The following is a 24,518-nucleotide window of genomic DNA, read 5'->3' on the forward strand; positions in this document are numbered from 1 at the left end:
CACACGAATTTGGATTTGTAGCCTTTGGGGGCATTCACAATATTTTTAGCGCCTGGGAGCTTGAATTTCCAAAAATGTGAATTAATATTTTTGCAAATACTTAGGTGGTCAGTTACAAACAGGGATTCCCCAGGAATCTCAATATGGCCTCTAAGGAGGGGCTAGATCATCCTCTGCCCTAAAAGGATGCGCGCTTTAATGAACCCCCTGAGGTGGAGCTGGGACTTCCCTGCAGAAGCGCCTTTGGGAAGCGGCAGCTTTACTACCTTGGAATCTGGGGAACTACATTACCCAGAAAGCTCTACATTTAATGACAGCGCGACAGAACCAGTAAGAGCTCAAAATAAATGCGTTTCTGTGTGCGCACGTAACGTAGTGGCGGGATTCTCAGCGTTCTCTGGTAGCGACCATTTTGGTTAATGTTGGGTGTGTGTGTGCGGTTTGTGAGGTGAGAGGCGCTGGAGCTAAGGGTCCGAACCGCGGTGTCTGAACCCAGAAGGTGGAGAAGAGTCCTTCTTGCTGCACAAAGGCGGATCTTAGGCCCCTTAACGGCGCCCGCCGCTCCCGGCCGTGCTTTCCCCGCGTACTCGAATGGCGGCGGCCGCGCTGAGACTCCCGGCTCAGGTAATTGTGCCTTCCCTGCCATCAGGTCACTTCATCCTAACCCGAGTCCTGAAGCAGCGAGGGAGCGGCGACTGTTCACAGGTCTGCAGCCCGGACCCGGCGTCGGGATACTGAGGCGTTCGCGGGAGAGTTCCCTGTTTCTGATACCTGTGGGATGCGGTGGGGAGAGCGACAGTCACAGGGACCGGCGCGGGCAATGGCCTGGAGATGGACGGACCCGGGAGGATGGAACCTGGGGTCCACAGGCGCCTGTAGGGAACAACGTGTGAGGCGAAGCTCCTCCTGGAAGAGCAGGCTGGTGGCTGTGTATTCACTGAAGACGCTAGAAGCCATGGAGAGTTTCGAAGAAAGGAGGGATGCGATCCAAGTCCAGGCTTTCAAGGTTTCCCAAAGGCCAAAGGAAGAACATAGTAGAGGGGATGAGGACCTTGGGGTTCTGGGAGGTTGTCTCCTTTGTTGATAGATCACATAGATGGTAGAGATGACATTTTGCACTGAGACACGCAGGTCAGACAACCAGTCCGAGGTCACCTGGCTCCAGCGATAAGAAAAGGTTCAAGGAGACCTGAACTTATCAGATCCCCCTTTCTAACGACTGCCTTCCCCTCAGACACTCCTGGCTACAAAAGCACGTAAAGAACCCACAGAGCGGGCCGGGCGAGGTGGCTCCCACCTGTAATCCCAGCACTTTGGGAGGCCGAGGTGGGCGGATCACCTGAGGTCGGGAGTTCGAGACCAGCCTGAACAACATGGAGAAACCCCCATCTCTAACAAAAATATAAAATTAGCCAGGCGTGGTGGCGCATGCCTGTAATCCCAGCTATTCGGAGGCTGAGGCAGGAGAATTGCTTGAACTCGGGAGGCAGAGGTTGCGGTGAGCCATTGCACTCCAGCCTGGGCAACAAGAGCGAAACTCTGGCTCAAAAAAAAAAAAAATTTAAAAAACCCACAGAGGGAATTGGAGGGTGTTCCATTCCCTCACTGGCCTTATTCCCCATTCACATGTTCTCTAGCTTGTGATGTCCTGGGACTCTTACGTGCCATTTTTTTCAGTCCTTTGATCTGAGAACACTGGAGAAACCCTAAACCCAGAATCCTAAGTCCATGACACAGAATGTATGGAGGTATTCCCATTTCTGTCAACCCATGTAAACATACTTTGAAGGTTAACTACAGAGTTGGTACCAGGTCATGAAATACTTAGAGGTAAAAATTCGGTGGGGAGGCAAGAGGGCGGCGAGGAGGTGATGTTACCACAGTCCCATTTGTCTGCAGGCATCATCTGGCTGCAAAGAAGAGAACACACTGTGTTTGCGGGAGGAGGAAGGAGGATCAGAGTTTAAGCTCCTGCCATAATGCAGGTGAGGGTTATTGAACCATATTAATGAGTAAAGAGCTGTGGCTGGATTCAAGATTCACAGTTTGTAAAGTAGCAACTAGATTTTCTTTTTTTTTTGAGCCGGAGTCTCGCTGTATCGCCCAGGCTGGAGTGCAGTGGTGCGATCTTGGCTCATCGCAAGCTCCGTCTCCCGGGTTCACGCCTTCTCCTGCCTCAACCTCCCGAGTAGCTGGGACTACAGGCGCCTGCCACCATGCCCAGGTAATTTTTTGTATTTTTTTTAGTAGAGACGGGATTTCACCGTGTTAGCCAGGATAGTCTCAATCTCCTGACCTCGTGATCCACCCGCCTCGGCCTCCCAAAGTGCCGGGATTACAGGTGTGAGCCACTGTGCCCGGCCACGCCCGGCTAATTTTCAATATTTTTAGTAGAGATGGGATTTCACCGTGTTAGCCAGGATGGTCTCGATCTCCTGACCTCGTGATCTACCCGTCTCGGCCTCCCAAAGTGCTGAGATTACAGGCGTGAGCCACCAAGCCCGGCTGGCAACTAGATTTTCTAATGGACTGTGAGGGCATGAAAAGGGAATCAGGTATGACCACAAGGTTTTTGGTCTTAGCATCTGCAGTGATGGAAGCTGCATCAACTGAGATGAGCATGTAGTTAGTAGGTATAATATTGACTGGGGATATGAAGAGTGTTGTTTTGACCATGTTAAAAGTCTGAGGTAGTTTAGCCTCCATTATGACATTGAACCACTTCAAATTATCACGGTAAATCTTTTGTGGGAGCCAAGAAGGGGTGGTTGCAGGCTGAGGGCTGAATTTCTTGCTTGGTTCCCTGGCTGACATTGCCACAGGAGAAGGAAGCAAGGGCTCATGAAGACAGGATATGTCAGACAACATGGTTTGTCAGGGGGCATAGACTTCCAAGGGTAGAATAGATAAGAGATGTAAGCAGAAGCATAGAAATAATTGAAGGAAGATGACACTTGGGCCAAGGCTGGTACTTAGAAACCACTCTGTGGACTCACCAAGATTTTGAGAAAACTTTGTTGGTGCTTGGGGGTTTTCATTCAGCCTGGTGGATATATGCTTAGGGTAAATTTATTTGGTTTTCTGTGACAGACACTAGGCCTGGGGTGGACAACTGATGGGCTGGGATTTTATTTCAGTTTTTTCTTTTGTTTTCCATTTTTCTTAGACCATTCTCCATAACAAGGGAGTGGGATTTAAATGACTCTCAGTGGACAGAGGATAGTCGTCATTGTAGAGGGGTCACCAAGTGCAACACAGAAGTGGAATAGGGCCATGGATATCTAAAGCCCCACCTGGTTCTGTGAGGGTGTGGAGCCATGCAAGAAGGCCTTCACAGAATGACTTGGGACTGCATTGCTATTGGGAGCCATGAGAATTCTGTGGTAATGTTGGATCCTGTTTGAATTTGCCAAGCATACCCTGAATTCTGTCAGCCACGTTGTGTCATAAGGCCGAAAATGAAAGCCCAGTGTGATGTGCAACCTTGGTGTGTGGTGATACTGTATGACCTCAAATGGCCTGAGCACAAATCCCCTTCCCACTCTGTTCTATTGGATAATGTATCCTGGCCTAACAACCCTTTTCATTAAGGGATCAGGCACAGTTTCTGATTATACTTTGTACTGGGTTTCAATTCCATTTCTACTCAGAATTATTTAAGCAAGTCAGTGGCACCCTCCTGAGAAATCAGGGGCTATCACACCCTCTTCATCCTACAAAGTGTGCATAACACTGTCCCTGGTTTCCCTCTGTTGTCCACAGTGCAACCCCCATGTGGCCCTCTCTGCCAGGCTGTGAGTTATTTGATTTTGAAATTGCTGTTGATGGCATCTGTGCAGTCTCAGGTGTCAATTGTTTCCCCAACACTATAACCCTAAGGGGAGAATCCCACTCAGCACAGTAGAAAGAAAAGAAGGGGATTAAAATACTTTAAGTTGTTGGCCAGGCTTGAAGGCTCATGCTGTAATCCCAGCACTTTGGGAGGCTGAGGTGGGAGGATTGCTTCAGGCCAGGAGTTTGAGATCAGCCTGGGCAACTTAGCAACACCCTATCTCTTAAAAGAAAGTGGTTGATGTTGCAAATACGTAATATCCCATCTCCACAGAAGGCTGAGGCCTGGGGATAAGGGGTTTGAAGTTTCTGTGAGCCATGATCACACTACTCCCCTCCAGCCTGGGCGACCAAAGGAGAACCTGACTAAAAGAAACCAAAACTGTAATTTGTGTTAAGGCCAAAAGAGGCTGATGGTTGGGGGATGTCATGTTGGGGTGGCCATGGCATGTGCTTGTGCTGTCTAAAGAATGATGTGTAAGGCCGGGCATGGTGGCTTATGCCTATAATCCCAGCACTATGGGAGGCCGAGGTGGGTGGATCACCTGAGATCAGGAGTTTGAGACCAGCCTAGCCAACATGGTGAAACCCCATTTCTACTAAAAATACAAAAATTAGCCAGGTGTGGCGGGCGCCTGTAATCCCAGTTACTTGGGAGGCTGAGGCAGGAAAATTGCTTGAACCTGGGAGGTGGAGGTTGCAGTGAGCTGAGATCCTGCCACTGCAATCTAGCCTGGGCAACAAGAGCAAGACTCCATCTCAGAAAAAAAAGAAGGATGTGTATTTAGAGAGGGAGTATGTCTAATGGACCCAGGCAACTGCATTGGGCTTTATGTGAGCTCGGATATACCAGAGGCATTAGCTGTCAGGAGGGGGTGGACCGTTTTATGTTAAGAACACAGCATAGCCGGGCACGGTGGCTCACGCCTATAATCCCAACACTTTGGGAGGCGGAGGCGGGTGGATCACGAGGTCAGGAGTTCTAGACCAGCCTGGCCAAGATGGTGAAATCCTGTCTCTACTAAAAATACAAAAATGAGCTGGAAATGGTGGTGGGTGCCTGTAATCCCAGCTACTCGGGAGGCTGAGGCAGAGAATTGCTTGAACCCAGGAGGCAGAGGTTGCAGTGAGCTGAGGTCATGCCACTGCACTCCAGCCTGGGTGACAGAGTGAGACTCTGTCTCCAAAAAAAAAAAAAAAAAAAAACACAGCATAGATCCCTATTTTTCCCCTACTTCTTAATTGCTGATGGCTATACTGAGTGACCAGTGGGCCCACGAAGAGACAAAGGCACCAGTGGACTAGTTTCTCCTCTGTGCTAAGGATCTTGGGAGGAGGATGGGCAAGGGGGTGGGGGTGTGGGAGAGGTGGATTGTGGTACCTCAGCGTAGGAGCTGTTTGTGGTTTCATCTGTCACTATCATAGCACGGCACTGTGGCATTTGAAGATGTGGCTGTGAACTTTTCCCAGGAGGAATGGAGTCTCCTTAGTGAGGTTCAGAGATGCCTTTACCATGATGTGATGCTGGAGAACTGGGTACTTATATCCTCCCTGGGTAAGTTCCTCACACCCTCCCCTATTTCCTGAATAGATCTCTGCCCTTCCCCTTTTTTCCCATTGGCAAGACTGTCTTTATCATGTCAGGACCATGGGCACAGCTTCCTTCCCCACTTCTCTGGGTAGGTTTTGTGGTTGGTAGGTCTGAGGTTTGTGTACTGCCTTTTCTCCTTGAGCAGCCCCAATACCTGCTTTGCTGCAGATTGTCAGGGAAGGAGTCAGAGTCAGGTGTCTTGTAGTCAATCTAATGCATTTCACCTTGCATGTCCCCACGCTGCTGTTTGACTTTTCCAGATCTGAAACTCCTGTGTGTCCAGGTTCTACTTCCTTCCTTTAGCTGACATTACTTGATGCCTGCCTGTGGCAGGAATTGCCATCACTCACTTTGTCACTGCCTACATAGACCAAAGGCAAGACCCTCCTTAGAAATTCTGTTTTTAGGCCAGGCGCAGTGGCTCACGCCTGTAATTCCAGCACTTTGGGAGGCTGAGGCGGGCGGATCATGAGGTCAGGAGATGGAGACCATCCTGGCTAACACGATGAAACCCCGTCTCCACTAAAAAATACAAAAAAAATTAGCTGGGTGTGGTGGCGGGCACCTGTAGTCCCAGCTACTAGGGAGGCTGAGGCAGGAGAATGGTGTGAGCCCCGGAGACGGAGCTTGCAGTGAGCTGAGATTGCACCACTGCACTCCAGCCTGGGCTACAGAGCAAGACTCCGTCTCAAAAAAAAAAAAGAAATTCTGTTTTTAGTAATTAGTTTCCTTTCCTGTGTGTTGTCATGTTTTGAACCACTGTTGCTGAAAACTACCCAGCACGTATTGGCAGGAGGAAGAGGATAGGGAGTCCAGTGATGTGGCCTTTGTGACCAGCCAGCATTTCAATTTAATCAGGTGGAAATGGCCTTCCTGGCTCATCAATATTTGCTGCCACAGAGGCTAGTTGCCCCAGTTCTGCCCTATCTTTGCCTTAGTCATGCAGGTTCCATGTACTTCATCATCGTGGTGGTGGGATGGAGAGTCCTCAGTGCTGCAGAAGAGGCAATTGAATCCAGGCTTAGCCTGATGTGCTCAGAGGGAGCCTGTCACTGAGGAGTGGCACCTGGTGGGAGGGCATGAGTTTGAGATTTTATTCAAATCGTATCAGAAACCTATTCTATTTGACTAGTATTTTTGTGGCCAGTAGGCACTATTTCTGTCTTTTCCTCTCCATTCTTGAGAACATCAAATTTGTCAGTTGTACACCTTGTCACTTGTACTCTGATGTCCATCCCCCAATGAATCTTCCAGTCTCTAGACTCCACATCTCACCCATTTATTTTCTCATGTTTACTTCTGGAGTGCTGTCCGATACTGGCATACACATTGTGTATTAGAAAGTGTGTACAAATTGTATATATATATATATTTTTTGAGACGGAGTCTCACTTTGTCGCCCAGGCTGGAGTGCAGTTACGTGATCTCAGCTCACTGCAAGCTCCGCCTCCTGGGTTCACGCCATTCTCCTGCCTCCACGCCATTCTCCTGCCTCAGCCTCCCGAGTAGCTGAGACTACAGGCGCCTGCCACCACGCCCGGCTAATTTTTTTGTATTTTTAGTAGAGATGGGGTTTCACTGTGTTAGCCAGGATGGTCTCGATCTCCTGACCTCGTGATCTACCCACCTTGGCCTCCCAAAGTGCTGGGATTACAGGCTTGAGCCACCACGCCAGGTCAAGTGTGTGCAAATTGTTAAACTGTTCTCACCAAGAGCTGTTGTCTTGTAATCATTTTCTTAGGCCTGGACATAGCCTTCTATATAGCATTAACATGTCATCAGATAATTTCCTGCAGACAAGTGGTTTGCAAAGGAAAGAGTTATACACCAGGTGCATTGGCTTACACCTGTAATCCCAGCACTTTGGGAGGCCGATGTGGGTGGATTTCTTGAACCTGGGAGTTTGAGACCAGCCTGGGTAACAAGGCGAAACCCCACCTCTACAAAAAGTAGCTGGGTGTATTGGTGTGTGCCTGTGGTCCCAGCTACTGTGGAGGCTGAGGTGGGAGGATCACCTGAACCCAGGAGACAGAGATTATGCCACTGCACTCTGTGCTGGATGACAGAGTGAGACCCTGTCTCTCAAGAAGAAAAAAAAATAAATTGTAGACCCTGGCTCAATTCTGTGTTGCATGTATGCTAATGCCCTTCATATCATGAGGCCGACATTCTGTGACCTTTATAGCCCAGTAATGATAGCCTCATCTTCCACGTGAAGCCAACTTTCTGTTCCTGCAAATATTTCCATGGAGTAATTCCTTGGTTTGTCAGACACGCTTGTGGGTGGGCTGTGCCTTCCCACCAGAGTTAACTTGAATTCATCAGCATTTTCTTGCTTTCAGGTTGTTGGTGCAGATCAGAAGATGAGGAGGCACCTTCTAAGAGGAGCATTTCTATACAAAGAGTGTCTCAGGTCAGCACTCCTAGGGCAGGTGTGTCTCCCAAGAAGGCCCACTCTTGTGAAATGTGTGGCGCAATCTTGGGAGACATTTTGCACTTGGCAGATCATCAGGGGACACATCACAAGCAGAAACTGCACAGGTGTGAGGCATGGGGGAATAAATTGTATGATAGTTCAAACCATCAGCACCAGAATCAGTACCTTGGAGAGCAACCCTATAGACGCAGTGTTGAGGAAGCATTGTTTGTGAAGAGGTGTAAGTTCCATGTGTCAGAGGAGTCATCTGTCTTCATTCAGAGTGGAAAGGACTTTTTGCCCAGCTCAGGATTACTGCAGCAGGAGGCCACTCACACTGGGGAGAAGTCAAACAGCAAAACTGAGTGTGAGTCTTCCTTTCAGTGGGGAGATACTCATTACAGCTGTGGGGAATGCATGAAACATTCTAACACCAAACACGTACTTGTTCAACAGCAGAGACTTCTCCCTAGAGAGGAATGTTATTGCTGCGAATGTGGGAAACCCTTTAGCAAATATGATGGCTTCAGTAATCATCAGAGAGTTCACACTGGGAAAAGACCTTATGAATGTGGAGAATGTGGGAAATCTTTTAGTCATAAGGGCAGCCTTGTTCAGCATCAGCGAGTTCATACTGGAGAAAGACCTTATGAGTGTAGAGAATGTGGGAAATCTTTTAGTCAAAATGGCACCCTCATTAAACATCAACGAGTTCACACTGGAGAAAGACCTTATGAGTGTGAAGAATGTGGGAAATGTTTTACTCAGAAGGGCAATCTCATTCAACATCAACGAGGTCACACTAGTGAAAGACCTTATGAGTGTGAAGAATGTGGAAAATGTTTTAGTCAAAAGGGCACCCTCACTGAACATCATCGAGTTCACACTAGAGAAAGACCTTATGAGTGTGGAGAATGTGGGAAATCTTTTAGTCGAAAGGGACACCTTAGGAACCATCAGCGAGGTCACACTGGAGAAAGACCTTACGAGTGTGGAGACTGTGGGAAATCTTTTAGTCGAAAGGGCAACCTCATTCAGCATCAGCGAAGCCACACTGGAGAAAGGCCTTATGAGTGTAGGGAGTGTAGGAAATTATTTAGGGGCAAGTCCCACCTCATTGAACACCAGAGGGTTCACACTGGAGAAAGGCCATATGAATGTAATGAATGTGGGAAATCATTTCAAGACAGCTCTGGGTTTCGTATTCATCAGAGAGTTCACACTGGAGAAAAACCGTTTGAGTGCAGTGAATGTGGGAAGTCATTTCCTCAAAGCTGTTCTCTCCTTCGACATCGGAGAGTTCATACTGGAGAAAGGCCTTATGAGTGTGGAGAATGTGGAAAGTCATTTCATCAGAGCTCTTCCCTCCTTCGACATCAGAAAACTCACACTGCAGAAAGACCTTATGAGTGCAGAGAATGTGGGAAATTCTTCTCCAGTCTCCTTGAACACAGGAGAGTTCACACTGGAGAAAGACCTTATGAATGCAGTGAATGTGGAAAAACATTTACTCGAAGGTCTGCACATTTTAAACACCAGAGACTTCATACTCGAGGAAAGCCTTATGAGTGCAGTGAATGTGGGAAATCCTTTGCCGAAACCTTCAGTCTTACTGAACACAGGAGAGTTCATACTGGAGAAAGGCCTTATGAGTGCAGTGAATGTGGAAAATCATTTCATCGAAGCTCTTCTCTCCTTCGACATCAGAGAGTTCACACAGAAAGAAGTCCTTACGAGTGAAAGAAATTTGGGAAATTCTTTAGCTAAACCTCTGTGCATCTTCTTGATCAGAGAGTTCTTACTGGATCAGAACCTTATGAGTGTGACAAACGTGGGATAGTCTTTATGCAGAAGTCTTGCTTTATTACCTACAGAAGAGCTCACCCTGCAGAAGGGCCTCTTGAGTGCAATGAATGTGAGAAAGCCTTCCACCTTCTGTCATTGGGTAACAGATTGTTCTCATAAGGAGAACACCGTACACATACAGGAAATATTATTTCTTGTAAAACATAACACTGGAGGAGATGCCTTATGAGGGAGCCATCTGCCTAAATTGACATACCTTCAGCATCTGCATAAACTCAATTATGTTGGAGCTGTGGCATTTTTCACCCTGCCGGGTTCCCTTGCCAGACTTATGTGACTGTCAGTTAGCTGGCAAATCCATTTTATGTCAGCCACGAGGCAGGTGTTCACCGTGCATCATTCATTCACCCCATGATGTTCTGGAAGTAAACCTTGGTTGTCTTTCATTGGCCAGAGGAATTGGTGAGTAGTCTCAGCTGTCATTCCTTTCTGATGAGCGAGACCATGGATCTGTCTCAGTACTGGTCCAGAGGGGTCTTCTGTCAGCTTGAAAAGATGGACTACCTTTTTCAGGGACTTTATGGGTCTTATGTGATTTTTTTTTTTTTTTTTTTTTTTTTTTTTTGAGACGGAGTCTCGCTCTGTCGCCCAGGCTGGAGTACAGTGGCGTGATCTCAGCTCACTGCAAGCTCCACCTCCCGGGTTCACACCATTCTCCTGCCTCAGCCTCCCGAGTAGCTGGGACTACAGGCGCCCGCCACCATGCCCAGCTAATTTTTTGTATTTTTAGTAGAAACAGGGTTTCTCCGTGTTAACCAGGATGGTCTTGATCTCCTGACCTCGTGATCCGCCCTCCTCGGCCTCCCAAAGTGCTGGGATTACAGGCGTGAGCCACCGCGCCCGGCGGGTCTCATGTGATTCTTTAGGCTCTTAAGTTCCAACCAAAGAACATTCTGCCTCCCATTGCTCTGATTTGCGCAATGAATAAGGCCTTATTGTTTAAGCTTCCTTCAATCTTGAGAGTTGTATTTACTCTTTGGGGTGGTTTGGAAACAGCTGGGTTCTGGTGTCATAAGGGGCAAACAGCTTTTGTTGGGATCACTAGACTTTGTGTGCCTCAGAGGGGACAGTATGATGACAGAATATACTGTCTTTTCACTTGTGGCATAGTTTTCATGGCTGCCCAAGGCCTCCAAAGACTCCAGAACTTTGTGGTCCTTATTTCTTGACTAGATACTCCAATAATTTCTGGGTTTGTAGATCAACCTGTGAAGGGAACAGTGTTTGTGACATCCTCTGATGCTTCTGAGATCAACACGAAAATTTTCTCTCTTTTACAAGGGATATTGCATTCTGCTCAGTACTGCTGAGGGAAATCTGTTCCCTAGGTCCTGCAATGCAGCCATGTGCCCTGATATCCACCGTTTTGTAGGGTGGTGTCCCAGGTTATGAGATTATAACAGGAAATCATAATTTATTCTGCATTTATAGGCAGTGGAGGACACTGCAAGAACAGAGTTGGAATGCACGTCATCCACATTGATTCAGTTACTATGTATGGTGGACCGTCAGGTACAGAAATTCTCAGAACCTCCATAATTATGAATCTTGTGTAGTTGAGGCCATTGTCAAAGGAAATAATATAAAGGATTTGTGGATTCCTGTACCCTTTCTCAGCTGTTCACCTCAAGGCAATTCCTGCATTGGCAAGAAGAAGAGGATAGGGAGAAGGGAGATCTCTTAGTCCAGTGATGTGGTCTTTGTGACCAACCAGTGTTCCAGTTTAATGAGGTGAAAATGGCCTTCCTGGCTTATCAGTATTTGCTGCTGCAGAGACTCATTGCCGCACTTAGGGCATGAGGAGATTTTATATAGTTGTCAAGCATTTTTGTCAAAAATAATAGAAAATCCATGTTTTTCTTTTTTTTTTTTTTTCTAAGACAAGGTGTTGCTCTGTGACCCAGGCTGGAGTACAGTGGCGAGATCATAGTTCACTGCAGCCTCGAACTCCTCAAGCAGTCCTTTCCCCTCAGCCTCCCAAAGTGCTGGGATTATATGCCTGAGCCATCATGTCCAGCCCACATTTTTCCTTTGAACCAATTATTTAAAGCCATAATAAGGAATAAATGACATTCAGTAAACTATACATATTTAAACTGTACCATGTGGTAAGTTGAGACTTTCATAGAAACCCTTGAAAGTGGCCAGGCGCGGTGGCTCATGCCTGTAATCCCCACACTTTGGGAGGCTGAGGCGCGTGGATCACAAGGTCAGGAGATCGAGACCATCCTGGCTAACACGGTGAAACCCCGTCTCTACTAAAAATACAAAAAAATTAGCCAGGCATGGTGGCAGGTGCCTGTAGTTTCAGCTACTCGGGAGGCCGAGGCAGGAGAATGACATGAACCCAGGAGGCAGAGCTTGCAGTGAGCCAAGATCACGCCACTGCACTCCAGCCTGGGTGACAGAGCGAGACTCCGTCTCAAAAAATAAAAACAAAAAAGAAATCCTTGAAAGTATAACTTATCCATCGCCTTCATATTTACCTGGAGCCTATTGTTTTTTATTTCTTTTTGGAGTCGGGGTCTCACTCTGTTACTTGACTGGAGTGCAGTGACATCATCATAGCTCACTGTAATCTGAAATTCCTGGGCTCAGGCAATCCTCCCACCTCAGTCTCCTGAGTAGCTGGAATCATAGGCTTGAGCCACCATGGCTGCTTTTTGTTTTGTTTTGTTTTGTTTTTGAGACAGACTCTCACTCTGTCACCCAGCTTGGAGTGAAGTGATGTGATCTTGGCTCACTGCAATCTCCATCTCCTGGGTTCAAGTGATTCTCCTGCCTCAGCCTCTAGAGTAGCTGGGACTTCAGGCGTGCAGCAGCATGTCTGGCTAATGTTTGTATTTTTAGTAGATACGGAGTTTCAACATGTTGTCCAGGCTGGTCTTCAACTCCTGACCTCAAGTGATCTGCATGTCTTGGCCTCCCAAAGTGCTGGGATTACAGGTGTGAGCCACTGCATCTGGCATTATTACTATTTTTTTTTTAAAGAGATGAGGCCTCCCTATATTGTCCTACCTAGAGCCTTTTCACCCAGGCTGGAATGTAATGTCGCCATCTCGGCTTACTGCAACCTCCATCTCCCAGGTTCAAGAAATTCTTCCACCTCAGCCTCCCTATTAGCTAGGATTACAGGCATGCACCACCACACCTGGCTAATTTTTTTTGTATTTTTGTAGAGATGGTATTACTGTGTTGGTCAGGCTGGTCTCGAACTCCTGACCTCAAGTGATCCGCCTGTCTCGCCCTTCCAAAGTGCTGGGATTACAGGTGTGAGCCACCGTGCATGGCTGAGCTTTTTAATGGGGTGTTCCGTGCATGGCTGAGCTTTTTAATGGGGTGTTTCTCTCTGCTCTCCAGACAACCATTGATTTAGTATGCTTTAAAACAAGTTAGTTGGTATTTTCTGGAATTTTATATGAATGATATCTTAAAGTATTTCCTCTTTTCATTTTTGGGTTCTCTACTGTGTCATTTATTTTGCTATTAGTGATGATATATGACTAGTTCATTCCTTTTATATTCCTGAGAAGTATGACATGCTGTGAAACATCGGTGTTTGCATATTAATCCATCTTTATATTTGAGTTGCTTCTCACTTTTGTCTGTTATAAATAATACTGATACAGATATTTGAATATAATTCTTCATATCCATATATTTTACTTCTCTTATGTTAATATCTCCATGTGCAGTGTCTGAGTCACATGGTAGGTAAAACTTTTTAAGAAATACCAGGCTGGGCGTGGTGGCTTACGCCTGTAATCCCAGCGCTTTGGGAGGCCGAGGTGGGCGGATCACCTGAGGTGTGACTGTAATCTCAGCTATTTCGGAGACTAAGGCAGGAGAATCCCTTGAAACCGGGAGGCGGAGGTGGCAGTGGGCCGATATCGCACTCCAGCCTGGGCAACAAGAGTGAAACTCCGTCTCAAAAAAAGAAAAGAAAAGAAAAGAAAATACCAAACTGGGCTGGGCATGGTGGCTCACGCCTGTAATCCCAGCACTTTGGGAGGTTGAGGTGGGTGGATTACCTGAGGTCAGGAGTTCGAGACTGGCCTGGCCAACATGGTGAAACCCCATCTCTACTAAAAATAAAAAATTAGCCGGGTATGGTGGCATGCACCTGTAGTCCCAGGTACTCCAGGAAGCTGAGGCAGGAGAATTTCTTGAACCCAGGAGGTGGAGGTTGCAGGGAGCCAAGATCGCACCACTGCACTCCAGCCCGGGCCACAAGAGCGAAACTCTGTCTGAAAAAAAAAAAAAAGATACCAAACTGATCTAAATTAAAATGATTCCTTCCTTTTGTATTCCTACCACCAGTGTCTGAGAATTCTTACAGAGAGAGTATGGTTAGCCTTTTTAATTTTCATTTTGTAGGCCGGGCACGGTGGCTCACGCCTGTAATCCCAGCACTTTGGGAGGCCAAGGCAGGTGAATCACGAGGTCAGGAGATCAAGACCATCCTCATGGTGAAACCCCGTCTCTACTAAAAATACAAAAAAAAAAAAAAAAAAAAAATAGCCAGGCATGGTGGCTGGCGCCTGTAGTCCCAGCGCTTTGGGAGGCCGAGGCAGGCGGGTCACAGGGTCAGGAGATTGAGACCATCTTGGCTAACACAGTGAAACCCCATCTCTACTAAAAATATAAAAAATTTCCCGGGCGTGGTGGCGTGTGCCACTCGCGAGGCAGAGCTTGGGGTGAGCCAAGATCGCGCCACTGCACTAGATCCTGGGCGACAGAGCGAGACTCCGTCTCAAAAAAAAAAAAATTCATTTTTTAAATACATGGGTATTTCTTTTTAGATAAAGTGTCTATTCATGTCTATTGCTTCACAAAAATGAATTTCGTTTATTTTCCATTACATTAAGAAATAAGAAAATAGGCCAGGCGCCCGGTGGCTCATGCCTGTCATTCCAGCACTTTGGGAGAGCAAGGCGGGTGAATCACGAGGTCAGGAGATCGAGACCATCCTGGCTAACATGGTGAAACCCCGTCTCTACTAAAAATACAAAAAACAAACAAAAAAATAGCCAGGTGTGGTGGCTGGCGCCTGTAGTCCCAGCTACTCCGGATGCTGAAGCAGGAGAATGGCGTGAACCCGGGAGGCGGAGCTTGCGGTGAGCCCAGATCGCACCACTGCACTCGATCCTGGGCGACAGAGTGAGACTCTGTCTCAAAAAAAAAAAAAAATTCATTTTTTAAATACACGGGTATTTCTTTTTAAAGTGTCTATTCATGTCTGTTGCTTCACAAAAGTGAGCTTTTGTGAAAAAAATTCACAAAAATGAATTTTGTTTATTTTCCATTACATTAAGAAATAAGAAAATAGAGCAGGCACAGTGGCTTACACCTGTAATCCCAGCACTTTGGGAGGGCAAGGCGGCAGATCACCTGAGGTCAGGAGTTTGAGACTAGCCTAACATGGAGAAACCCTGTCTCTACTAAAAATACAAAATTAGCCTGGCGTGGTGGCGCATGCCTGTAATCCCAGCTACTGGGGAGACTGAGGCCGGAGAATCGCTTGAACTTGGGAGGCAGGGTTGCGGTGAGCCAAGATTGCGCCATTGCACTGTAGCCTGGGCAACAAGAGCGAAACTCAAGAAAAAAAAATGGTGGAGTGTGCTGGTGTGCGCCTGTAGTCCTAGCTACTCAGGAGGCTGCAGCCGGAAGATCACATAAGCCTGGGAGATAAGGCTGCTGTGAGCTATGATCACACCACTGCACTCCAGCCTAGGTGACAGAGCAAGACCTTGTCTGAAAAAAAGAAAAAATTATGCTTGGCGTGGTGGCTCTTGCCTGTAATCCCAGCACTTTGGGAGGCCAAGATGGGCGGATCACCTGAGGTCAAGAATTCAAGACTAGCGTGGCCAACGTGAAACCCTATCTACTAAAAATACAAAAACTAGCAGGATGTGGTTGTGGGCACCTGTAATCCCAGCTACTTGAGAGGCTGAGGCAGCAGAATTGCTTGAACCCAGGAGGTAGAGGTTGCAGTAAGCCAAGATCATGCCATTGCACGCCAGCCTGGGTGACAAGAGCAAAACTCTGTCTTAAAAAAATATTACCGGGTGCGATGGCTCATGCCTGTAATCCCAGCACTTTGGGAGGCCAAGGCGGGCAGATCACGAGGTCAGGAGATCGAGACCATCCTGGCTAACATGGTGAAACCCTGTCTCTACTAAAAAAAATACAAAAAGTTAGCCGGCTACTTGGGAGGCTGAGGCAGGAGAATGGCGTGAACCCGGGAGGCGGAGCTTGCAGTGAGCCGAGATCGCGCCACTGCACTCCAGCCTGGGCGACTGAGCAAAACTCCGTCTCAAAAAAAAAAAATAAATTGGCCCAGTGCGGTGGCTCACACCTGTAATCCCAGCACTTTGGGAGGCCGAGGCCGGCCGGTCACAAGGTCAGGAGATCGAGACCATCCTGGCTAACACAGTGAAACCCCGTCTCTGCTAAAAATACAAAAAATTCCCCAGGCGTGGCGGCGTACGCCTGTAGTCCCAGCTACTCGGGAGGCTGAGGTAGGAGGATGGCGTGAACCGGGGAAGCGAAGCTTGCAGTGAGCCAAGATCGCGCCACTGAACTCCAGCCTGGGCGACAGAGCAAGACTCTGTCTCAAAAAAAAAAAAAAAAAAATTATTATTGGCCTGGCAAGGTGGCTCACGCCTGTAATCCTAGCACTTTGGGAGGCCGAGGCCGGTGGTTTGCCTGAACTCAGGAGTTCGAGACCAGCCTGGGCAACAACAGTGAAACCCTGTCACTACTAAAATACAAAAAAAAATTAGCCGGGCATGGTGGCATGTGCCTGTAGTCCCAGCTACTCGGGAGGCTGAGGCAGGAGAATCGTATGAACCCAGGAGGCAGAGGCTGCAGTGAGCTGAGATCGCGCCACTCCACTCCAGCCTGGGCAACAGAGCAAGACTCTGTCTCCAAAAAAAAAAAAATTTTAATACTGATTAGCCCATTTATGGCTAGTGTTCTTACTGGAATGCTAAGCTTGTGGGAGTTATTTATATCCTACTGCTTAAGGTCATCAACAAGGTCTGATTTTTCACAAAAAATATTTGCATCCTGGCTGGTCGCGGTGGCTCACGCCTGTAATCCCAGCACTTTGGGAGGCCGAGGCGGGTAGATCACAAGGTCAGGAGGTCGAGACCATCCTGGCTAACACGGTGAAACCCCATCTGTACTAAAAATATAAAAAAAATAACTGGGCGTGGTGGCGGGCGCCTGTAGTCCCAACTACCCCGGAGGCTGAGGCAGGAGAATGGCGTGAACCCGGGAGGTGGAGCTTGGCCGTGAGCCAAGATCGCGCCACTGCACTCCAGCCTGGGCGACAGAGCAAGACTCGGTCTCAAAAAAAAATATATATATATATATATATTTGGCATAAATGGGTTAAGTGAGTGTGTCACTAAATAGAAAAATACTCCCGTCTGCAATGAATTAGAAAGTCGCTTTTGGTTCTTTTTTTTTTTTTTTTGAGACGGAGTCTCCGTCTGTCTGCCCAGGCTGGAGTGGCACGATCTCAGCTCACTGCAGCCTCCGCCTCCAGGGTTCAAGCAATTCTTCTGCCTCAGCCTCCCGAGTAGCTGGGATTACAGGCATGCACCACCATGCCTGGCTAATTTTTGTATTTTTACTAGAGACGGGGTTTTACCATGTTGTTCAAGCTGGTCTCGAACTCCTGACCTTGTGACTGGCCTGCCTTGGCCTCCCAAAATGCTGGGATTTCAGGCATGAGCCATAGTGCCTGACTCTTTTTTTTTTTTTTTTTTTTTTTTTTTTGAGACAGTCTCACTCTGTTGGCCAGGCTGGAGTACAGTGACACAATCACAATTCACTGCAGCCTTGACCTGCTGGACCCAGGTCGTCCACCCATCTCAGCCTCCCAAGTTGCTAGGATAGGCATGTGCCACCACGCACAGCTAATTTTTAAAATTTTTCTGTAGAGATTAGGTCTCACCATGTTGCCCAGGCTGCTCTCAAAACTCCTGAGCTCAAGGGATGTTCCCACCTTGGCCTCTCAATATGCTAAGATTACAGGTTGAGCCACTGAGCCTGGCATGCTTTTGGTTTTTATCTTCAAATTTAATGAAGTGGTGTCCCATATATTTAAGTATCAAATGTATAACTGAATTTTCTTTCTTTTCAGGGATCTCAAGGGCATTTCCCTTTGCCCACCTCACCTTTTCATATTTGGTAAACTGTATGCATTTGCCTCCAGCCCAAGATTATAAATATGAACTGATTATGATCTGCATGTTCTCTCATTGGGTTCAAGCATATCCTTACAGAAAAGCCACCGTGGAAGTCGTGGGTAAATATGTGTTGGATTGGTAACTCCCTCTTGGAGAATTTCTTGTGAATTACACAGCAATAGGGGAACTCATTTAACTGGAGACGTAATCTCAATTTGTAAAGTGTGGCCCATCTTCTAACATTTTTATTTTGCATACCCTCCCCTGTCTTCTGGATTGATGAAACTAACAAAGAGATTAATAAAAACCCATCTTGTCATGTCCAGGGACTCATGCCTTTAATTCCAGTGTTTTGGGAGACTAAGGCAAGAACATCCTTGAGGCCAGGAGTTCAACACTGTTTAACAGATACACCTGACAGCAGTAACTCAAGCACACCCTCAGAATGACCCTGTGGTCTAAGAAGAGTGTTGGTTCAACATTCCAAATGAAGGAATCCAGGAGTGGCCAACCCAGAGGTTTCTGAACCCCTGGCCTGTTCCTTGGAATGAGGCCCTTTGTTTTGAGCTAGGTGGAGGGTGATAAGTGAAAATACTATATAAACTGCATGCTTCTTACAAATGATAGTGGTTTCCTTGTCCAGCCTGCCGCTCCTGGACTGCCCTGTATCTAAGCCCTCAATAAACCCTGTGTCTCATTTTCTTTCTTTCTTTCTTTTTTTTTGAGATGGAGTTTTGCTCCTGTTGCCCAGGCTGGAGTGCAGTGGCGTGATCTCGGCTCACTGCAACCTCCACCTCCCAGTTCAAGCGATTCTCTTGCCTCAGCCTCCCAAGTAGCTGGGATTACAGGCATGTGCCACTACACCTGGCTAATTTTGTATTTTTAGTAGAGATGGGGTTTCTGCATTTTGATCATGGTGGTCTCAAACTCCCAACCTCAGGTGATCTGCCTGCCTTGGCCTCCCAAAGTGCTGGGATTACAGGCGTGAGCCACACACCTAGCTCTATGTCTCATTTTCTAGCTCTGGCTCTCATTCACTTCTTGGACATGGTGCCATCCTTATTGAAGTCAATAGGGTGGGGATCAAGCATGATAGAGACCAGCCAGGCAACACAGCACGACCTTGTCTGTACCAAACAGCTGGGCATGGTGGCACATACCTATAGTCCTAGCTGTGTGGCAGACTGAGGCGGGAGGATCATTTCAGCCCAGGGATTTGAGGTTACAGTGGGCCATGATTGCCCCATTGCAGTCTAGCCTAGGCAGCAGAACAAGACCCTGTCTCTCACCTGGCGAAATTAACAGAAGCTTTTCATAGTACTTTGCTGAAGGCTCTTAAATTGGTTTTGCTTAACCTATAAACAACTCCTTTCAGAAAACAAGTATTCCTTTGTGAGAAAATTACCCGTCATCCCATGAGGTTGGATGGAGGATTGTATGAACCAACTTAATTCAAAGGGGATTGACCAGGCATGGTGGCTCATGCCTGTAATCTCAGCACTTTGGTAGGCCAAGGCAGGCAGATCGCCTGAGGTCAGGAGTTTGATACCAGCCTTGCCAACATGGTGAAACCTCATCTCTTCTAAAAATCCAAAAATTAGCTGGGCGTGGTGGTGGGTGTCTGTAATCCCATCTACTCTGGAGGCTGAGGCATCTTTTTATTTATTTATTTTTGAGACATAGTCTCACTCTATCACCCAGGCTGGAGTGCAGTGGTGCAACCTCCACTCACTGCAACCTCTGACTCCCGGGTTCAAGTGATTCTCTTGCCTCAACCTCCCAAGTAGCTGGGATTACAGGTGTGCACCACCATACCCGGCTAATTTTTGTATTTTTAGTAGAGACAGGTTTTCACCATGTTGGCTAGGCTGGTCTTGAACTCCTGACCTCAGGCGAGCCACCTGCCTCAGCCCCCCAAAGTGCTAGAATTACAGGCATGAGCCACCACACCCGGCAGGAGAATCGCTTGAACCCGGGAGGCGGAGGTTGCAGTGAGCTGAGATCGCGCCACTGCACTCCAGCCTGGGCAACAGAGTGAGACTCTGTCTCAAAAAAAAAAAAAGAAGAAGAAGAAGAAGAATCTCATTTTGAAGCCAAAACCATCAGACTGACCATTCCAATTATGTGCTGAGCATAATTTAATCTCTTGGACATCGGTGCTAACATTTTTCTGAGGTCGTAAGTTTTTTCACCATCTACTGATGTTTCCGTAGACCCACTTCTGTCAAAACTGTTTAGTAATTACCTAGTCAGTGTTTTCTTGTTTTTTGCTTTTTATATTTTTTGGGGGGCGTGGAGAGACGGAGTCTTGCTCTGTCGCCCAAGCTGTAGTGCAATGGCACAATCTAGGCTCACTACAACCTCTGCCTCCTGGGTTCAAGTAGTTCTTCTGTCTCAGCCTCCCAAGTAGCTGGGACTACAGGCACCCGCCACCATGCCCGGCTAATTTTTTGTATTTTTAGTAGTGACGGGGTTTCACCATCTTAGCCAGGATGGTCTCGATCTCCTGACCTCATGATCTGCCCACCTCGGCCTCCCAAAGTGCTGGGATTACAGGCATGAGCCACCACGCCCAGCCTACCTAGTCAGTATTAACAGGCTTTTGTATCTTGGAATTTACAACTGTTTCTCTCATGTAATATTAATTTTTCATGCAGAACACTCCCTCCTCTCTTAAGATAAATCAATGATAATCACTTCCCATAAATGACATGAACTCATGGCTTTTACAAATGCCCAGTATGACCAGATGGAGAGCACCAACTTTAAGGACTGTTCGAAATGCTTGTTCCTTGGTGCCGTAAAGAAATAGCACTTGAACATAAATTTAATTTCCTCAGCAAGGCCATTTTTACTTTCTGCAGAAACGCTACACTCGCCAGCAGTTTTGCCGTGAGAGTACACTGAACAAAGGAGACAGGGTCATTTATAACCTGACGCATCCACCTTACTGCTATGGCTGGTTTCCACTGGCTAAATAGAAATTCACATTCTGTATTTGTCCTGATTGGCTAGCAACTTAGAACTTAGAGGCAAAGGCAGGAGGAAAACGAAGGAGGAATTAACTTGTGGAATGCTAAGAAAGGCAAAAACACCTTCAAACAAGGAAGAGGAACAGGCTATGACAATGCTTGCTTGGACCAGTATAAACATGCCAGGGCAAATATTTAGGCTAAATTGTGGGAGCTAAGAACATAAAGTACATAGATTTTCTTTATTACGGCTAGCAGATATTTAAGAATGTTAGCACAGGTCTTTGAATAAATTTTGCTTCTAAGAGAAGTTACTATTTATTCCTAATTAGATGGGAGGAAAGTCTTTGAAGAGGAACCTGTACTTTTTACAGACTGTAGCCATCACCACTACCAAGATACCATTTATTTTATCGTTTTTTGTTTCTTTGAGAGAGAGTCTCGCTCTGTTGCCAGGCTGCAGTGCAATGGCGCGATCTCGGCTCACAGCAACCTCTGCCTCCCGCGTTCAAGCGATTCTCCTGCCTCAGCCTCCCGAGTAGCTGGGACTACAGGTGTGTGCCACCACACCTGGCTAATTTTTTTTTTGGATTTTTAGTAGAGACTGGGTTTCACTGTGTTAGCCAGGATGGTCTCGATCTCCTGACCTGGTGATCCGCCTGCCTCGGCCTCCCAAAGTGCAAGGATTACAGGCGTGAGCCACCGTGCCCAGCCTTATTCTTTACAAGACTGATGTCAAATTACTAAAAGGAGTTGAATATGAGAATATCAAGTAAAGGATACTAAGTGGGAAAAAGCGTTGTTCAATTACTTGAATGCTACAATGATTTGTGAACCCCCCAAATTTGAGACAGGTCTCCGTTAATTTAAAAAGTTTATTTTGCTGGCCAGGCGTGGTGGCTCACGCCTGTAACCCCATCACATTGGAGGGCAAGGCAGGCGGATCACAAGGGAGATCGAGACCATCCTGAACAAGGTGAAACCCCCGTCTGTACTAAAACTACAAAAATTGACGTGGTGCCACGTGCCTGTACTCCCAGCTACTCGGGAGGCTAAGGCAGGAGAATCACTTGAAGCCGGGAGGCAGAGGTTGCAGTGAGCCGAGATCGCGCCACTGCACTCCAGCCTGACCAAAGAGCAAGACTCCGTCTCATAAAAAAAAAAGTTTATTTCGCCAAGGTTGAGGACACATGCCCGTGACACAGCCTCAGGAAGTCGTGACGACATGTGCCCATGGTGGTTGGGGTACAGGTTGGTTGTGGGGAGCCAAATTCACATTCCCATGCATTGGCAAAGCCTGCAGACAGGGAAGTAGGTGGCATGGCAAAGACCTGACCACTGAAGATCCTGTTATGGGTAGCTTCCTGTTCTTACCAGCTCAGTGAAGTGCTGTGAATGGCTTTTCATAGTTAATGGTTAGCACAGGACAGACTGCGGAGGCCGCATCAATTGAAGACAAAAACAATTATTGTGTGGACTTTTGACCCCTGGCATGTATAAAAGCACTGAATAAACCAGAGCTTGGGTCGCTTCCCTATCAGGGGACCGTCCCTCCTAATCCCGCTTCTCTGTGTCTTTCTTTCATCATTCTCACTACTTCTCGGTGCATCCCTGAATAACCCCTGCGGCCGGACCGCTAGAGTTGGTTTTATACCTTTGAGGGAGACATGAGATATCAGTGAATATATGTAAGAAGTACATTGGTTCCGACCAGAAAGGTGGGAACAACTCGAAGCAGGGAGGGGACTTCCAGGTCACAGGTAGACAGGTAGAGAGACAAATAGTTGCATTCTTTTTAGTTTCTGTTAAGTCATTCCAAAGGAGGCAATCAGAATAGGCATCTATCTCAGTGAGGAGAGGGAAGACTTTGAATAGAATGGGACGCAAGTTTGCCCTGAGCGGTTCCCAGCTTGACTTTTCCCTTTAGCTTAGTAATTTTGAGGCCACAAGATTTTCCGTTCACAGATTCTATCAGCAGGAGAGTTGTTTTCTGTAGGAATCACAGAGATTCAGCTTTGCACTCCTGCTTTAGGGGAGCACATCTCTAACGTCCTTGATTTGCCTTAGAGACTCTAATGCTTCTGAGGGCCTTCGGAAACATTATAATAAAGTTTATCAGCCTCTGCTTCCAGTGCAGGTATTTTGCGACTGAACGACTGTTTCAAAGGGTATGGTAATTTGGATTTTTAGCCTTTGGGAGAATCCTAAGTAATAATTTTAGCTTGACCTCCCTATTATTTACCTTGAGCTCCCCAAAATCTGAAGTAGTATTTTTCCAAATTCTTGAGTGATTAGTTACAGACACTAGTCTCCAGGAATCTCAATACGGCTTCTAAGGCTAGGTGAGACCCGTCCTCTGTCCTAGAAAGGCGCCTTTTTTTTTTTGAGACAGAGTCTCGCTCTGTCGCCCAGGCTGGAGTGCAGTGGTGCGATCCCGGCTCACTACAAGCTCCGCCTCCCAGGTTCACGTCATTCTCCTCCAGCCTCAGCCTCCGGAGTAGCTGTGACAATAGGCGCCCGCCACCACGCCCAGCTCACTTTTTTTTTGAAATTTTAGTAGACACGAGGTTTCACCGTGTTAGCCAGGATGGTCTCCATCTCCTGACCTCGTGATCCGCCCACCTCTGCCTCCCAAAGTGCTGAGAGTACAGGCTTGAGCCACTGCGCCCGGCCAGAAGGGTGCGCTTTTTTTTTTTTTTTTTTTTTTTTTTTTTTTGAGGCGGAGTCTCGCTCTTCACCCAGGCTGGAGTGCAGTGGCGCGATCTCGGCTCACTGCAGGCTCCGCCCCCCGGGGTTCACGCCATTCTTCTGTCTCAGCCTCCCGCCTAGCTGGGACTACAGGCGCCTGCCACCTCGCCCGGCTAATTTTTTGTATTTTTAGTAGAGACGGGGTTTCACCGTGTTAGCCAGGATGGTCTCGATCTCCTGACCTCGTGATCCGCCCGCCTCGGCCTCCCAAAGTGCTGGAATTACAGGCGTGAGCCACCGCGCCCGGCCGGGTGCGCTTTTTAAGGAGAGCCCCTGACCTGACGGCCGGCTTTTCCTGCAGACGGATTGTCGGTATCACCCTCTTTAGCCTCCTGGAAAGTGGGGAACTACATTACCCAGGAAGCTCTGCGTTAAACGACAGCCGGTCAGAGCCAATGAGCACTCGGAAAGAAGGCATTTCCACGTGTGCACGTAACGGAAGGCCGAGACTTCCGGGGTCTCTAGTAGCGGCTATGTATTGGTGATGCGGGTGTTTCCCCAGTTTATGGCCCCTGAGTGCTGGGTGGGACCGCGGTGACTGAACCTAGAAGCTGGAGAGGAATCGTCTTCGGTGCCCAGAGGCGGCTCTGCAGCCCCGTGACGGCGACCACTGCTCCCGGGCCGTGCTTCCCCAAGTAGTCCGATGGCAGCGGCTGCGCCGAGGCACCCAACTCAGGTAACTGTGGCGCCTTCTATGTCCTCAGGTCACCCCATCGTCACCCAGGTCCTAAACCAGCGAGGGAGCGGCTCCTGCTCACGGGTCTGTAGCCGGTACCCAGCGTAGGGACACTGAGGCGCTCGCAGGAGGGGTCCTTGTGTAACCGTCCGATGGGTTCACCTTGCCAGCTGCCTAGGCAGAGCCGATTTATGAAGACTGGGGAATTGTGATGGAG

General features: G+C 47.7%; 1 protein-coding gene across 6 annotated transcripts; it reads left to right on the forward strand.

Annotated features, from left to right (window-relative positions):
* Positions 1–60: 60 nt before the first annotated feature.
* On the forward strand, positions 61–18,227 carry ZNF418 (zinc finger protein 418). Of its 6 annotated transcripts, none has more exons than XM_030819477.1 (6): positions 61–705; positions 1,900–1,985; positions 3,167–3,383; positions 5,257–5,386; positions 7,765–10,106; positions 17,860–18,227. In XM_030819477.1, the coding sequence occupies exons 3-5, from the start codon at positions 3,318–3,320 to the stop codon at positions 9,576–9,578; spliced, it is 2,010 nt and encodes a 669-aa protein (XP_030675337.1). In that variant the 5' UTR covers positions 61–705; positions 1,900–1,985; positions 3,167–3,317; the 3' UTR covers positions 9,579–10,106; positions 17,860–18,227. The 6 variants fall into 6 exon arrangements, with proteins under 6 accessions (XP_030675337.1, XP_012355552.1, XP_030675339.1 ...); XM_012500098.2 differs by having other exon boundaries at positions 61–624; XM_030819479.1 differs by lacking the exon at positions 3,167–3,383 and having other exon boundaries at positions 61–624.
* The last annotated feature ends 6,291 nt before the right edge of the window (positions 18,228–24,518 follow it).

Source organism: Nomascus leucogenys, chromosome 10, assembly GCF_006542625.1.
Source record: "Nomascus leucogenys isolate Asia chromosome 10, Asia_NLE_v1, whole genome shotgun sequence".
In the NCBI taxonomy this organism is placed as follows: domain Eukaryota; kingdom Metazoa; phylum Chordata; class Mammalia; order Primates; family Hylobatidae; genus Nomascus; species Nomascus leucogenys.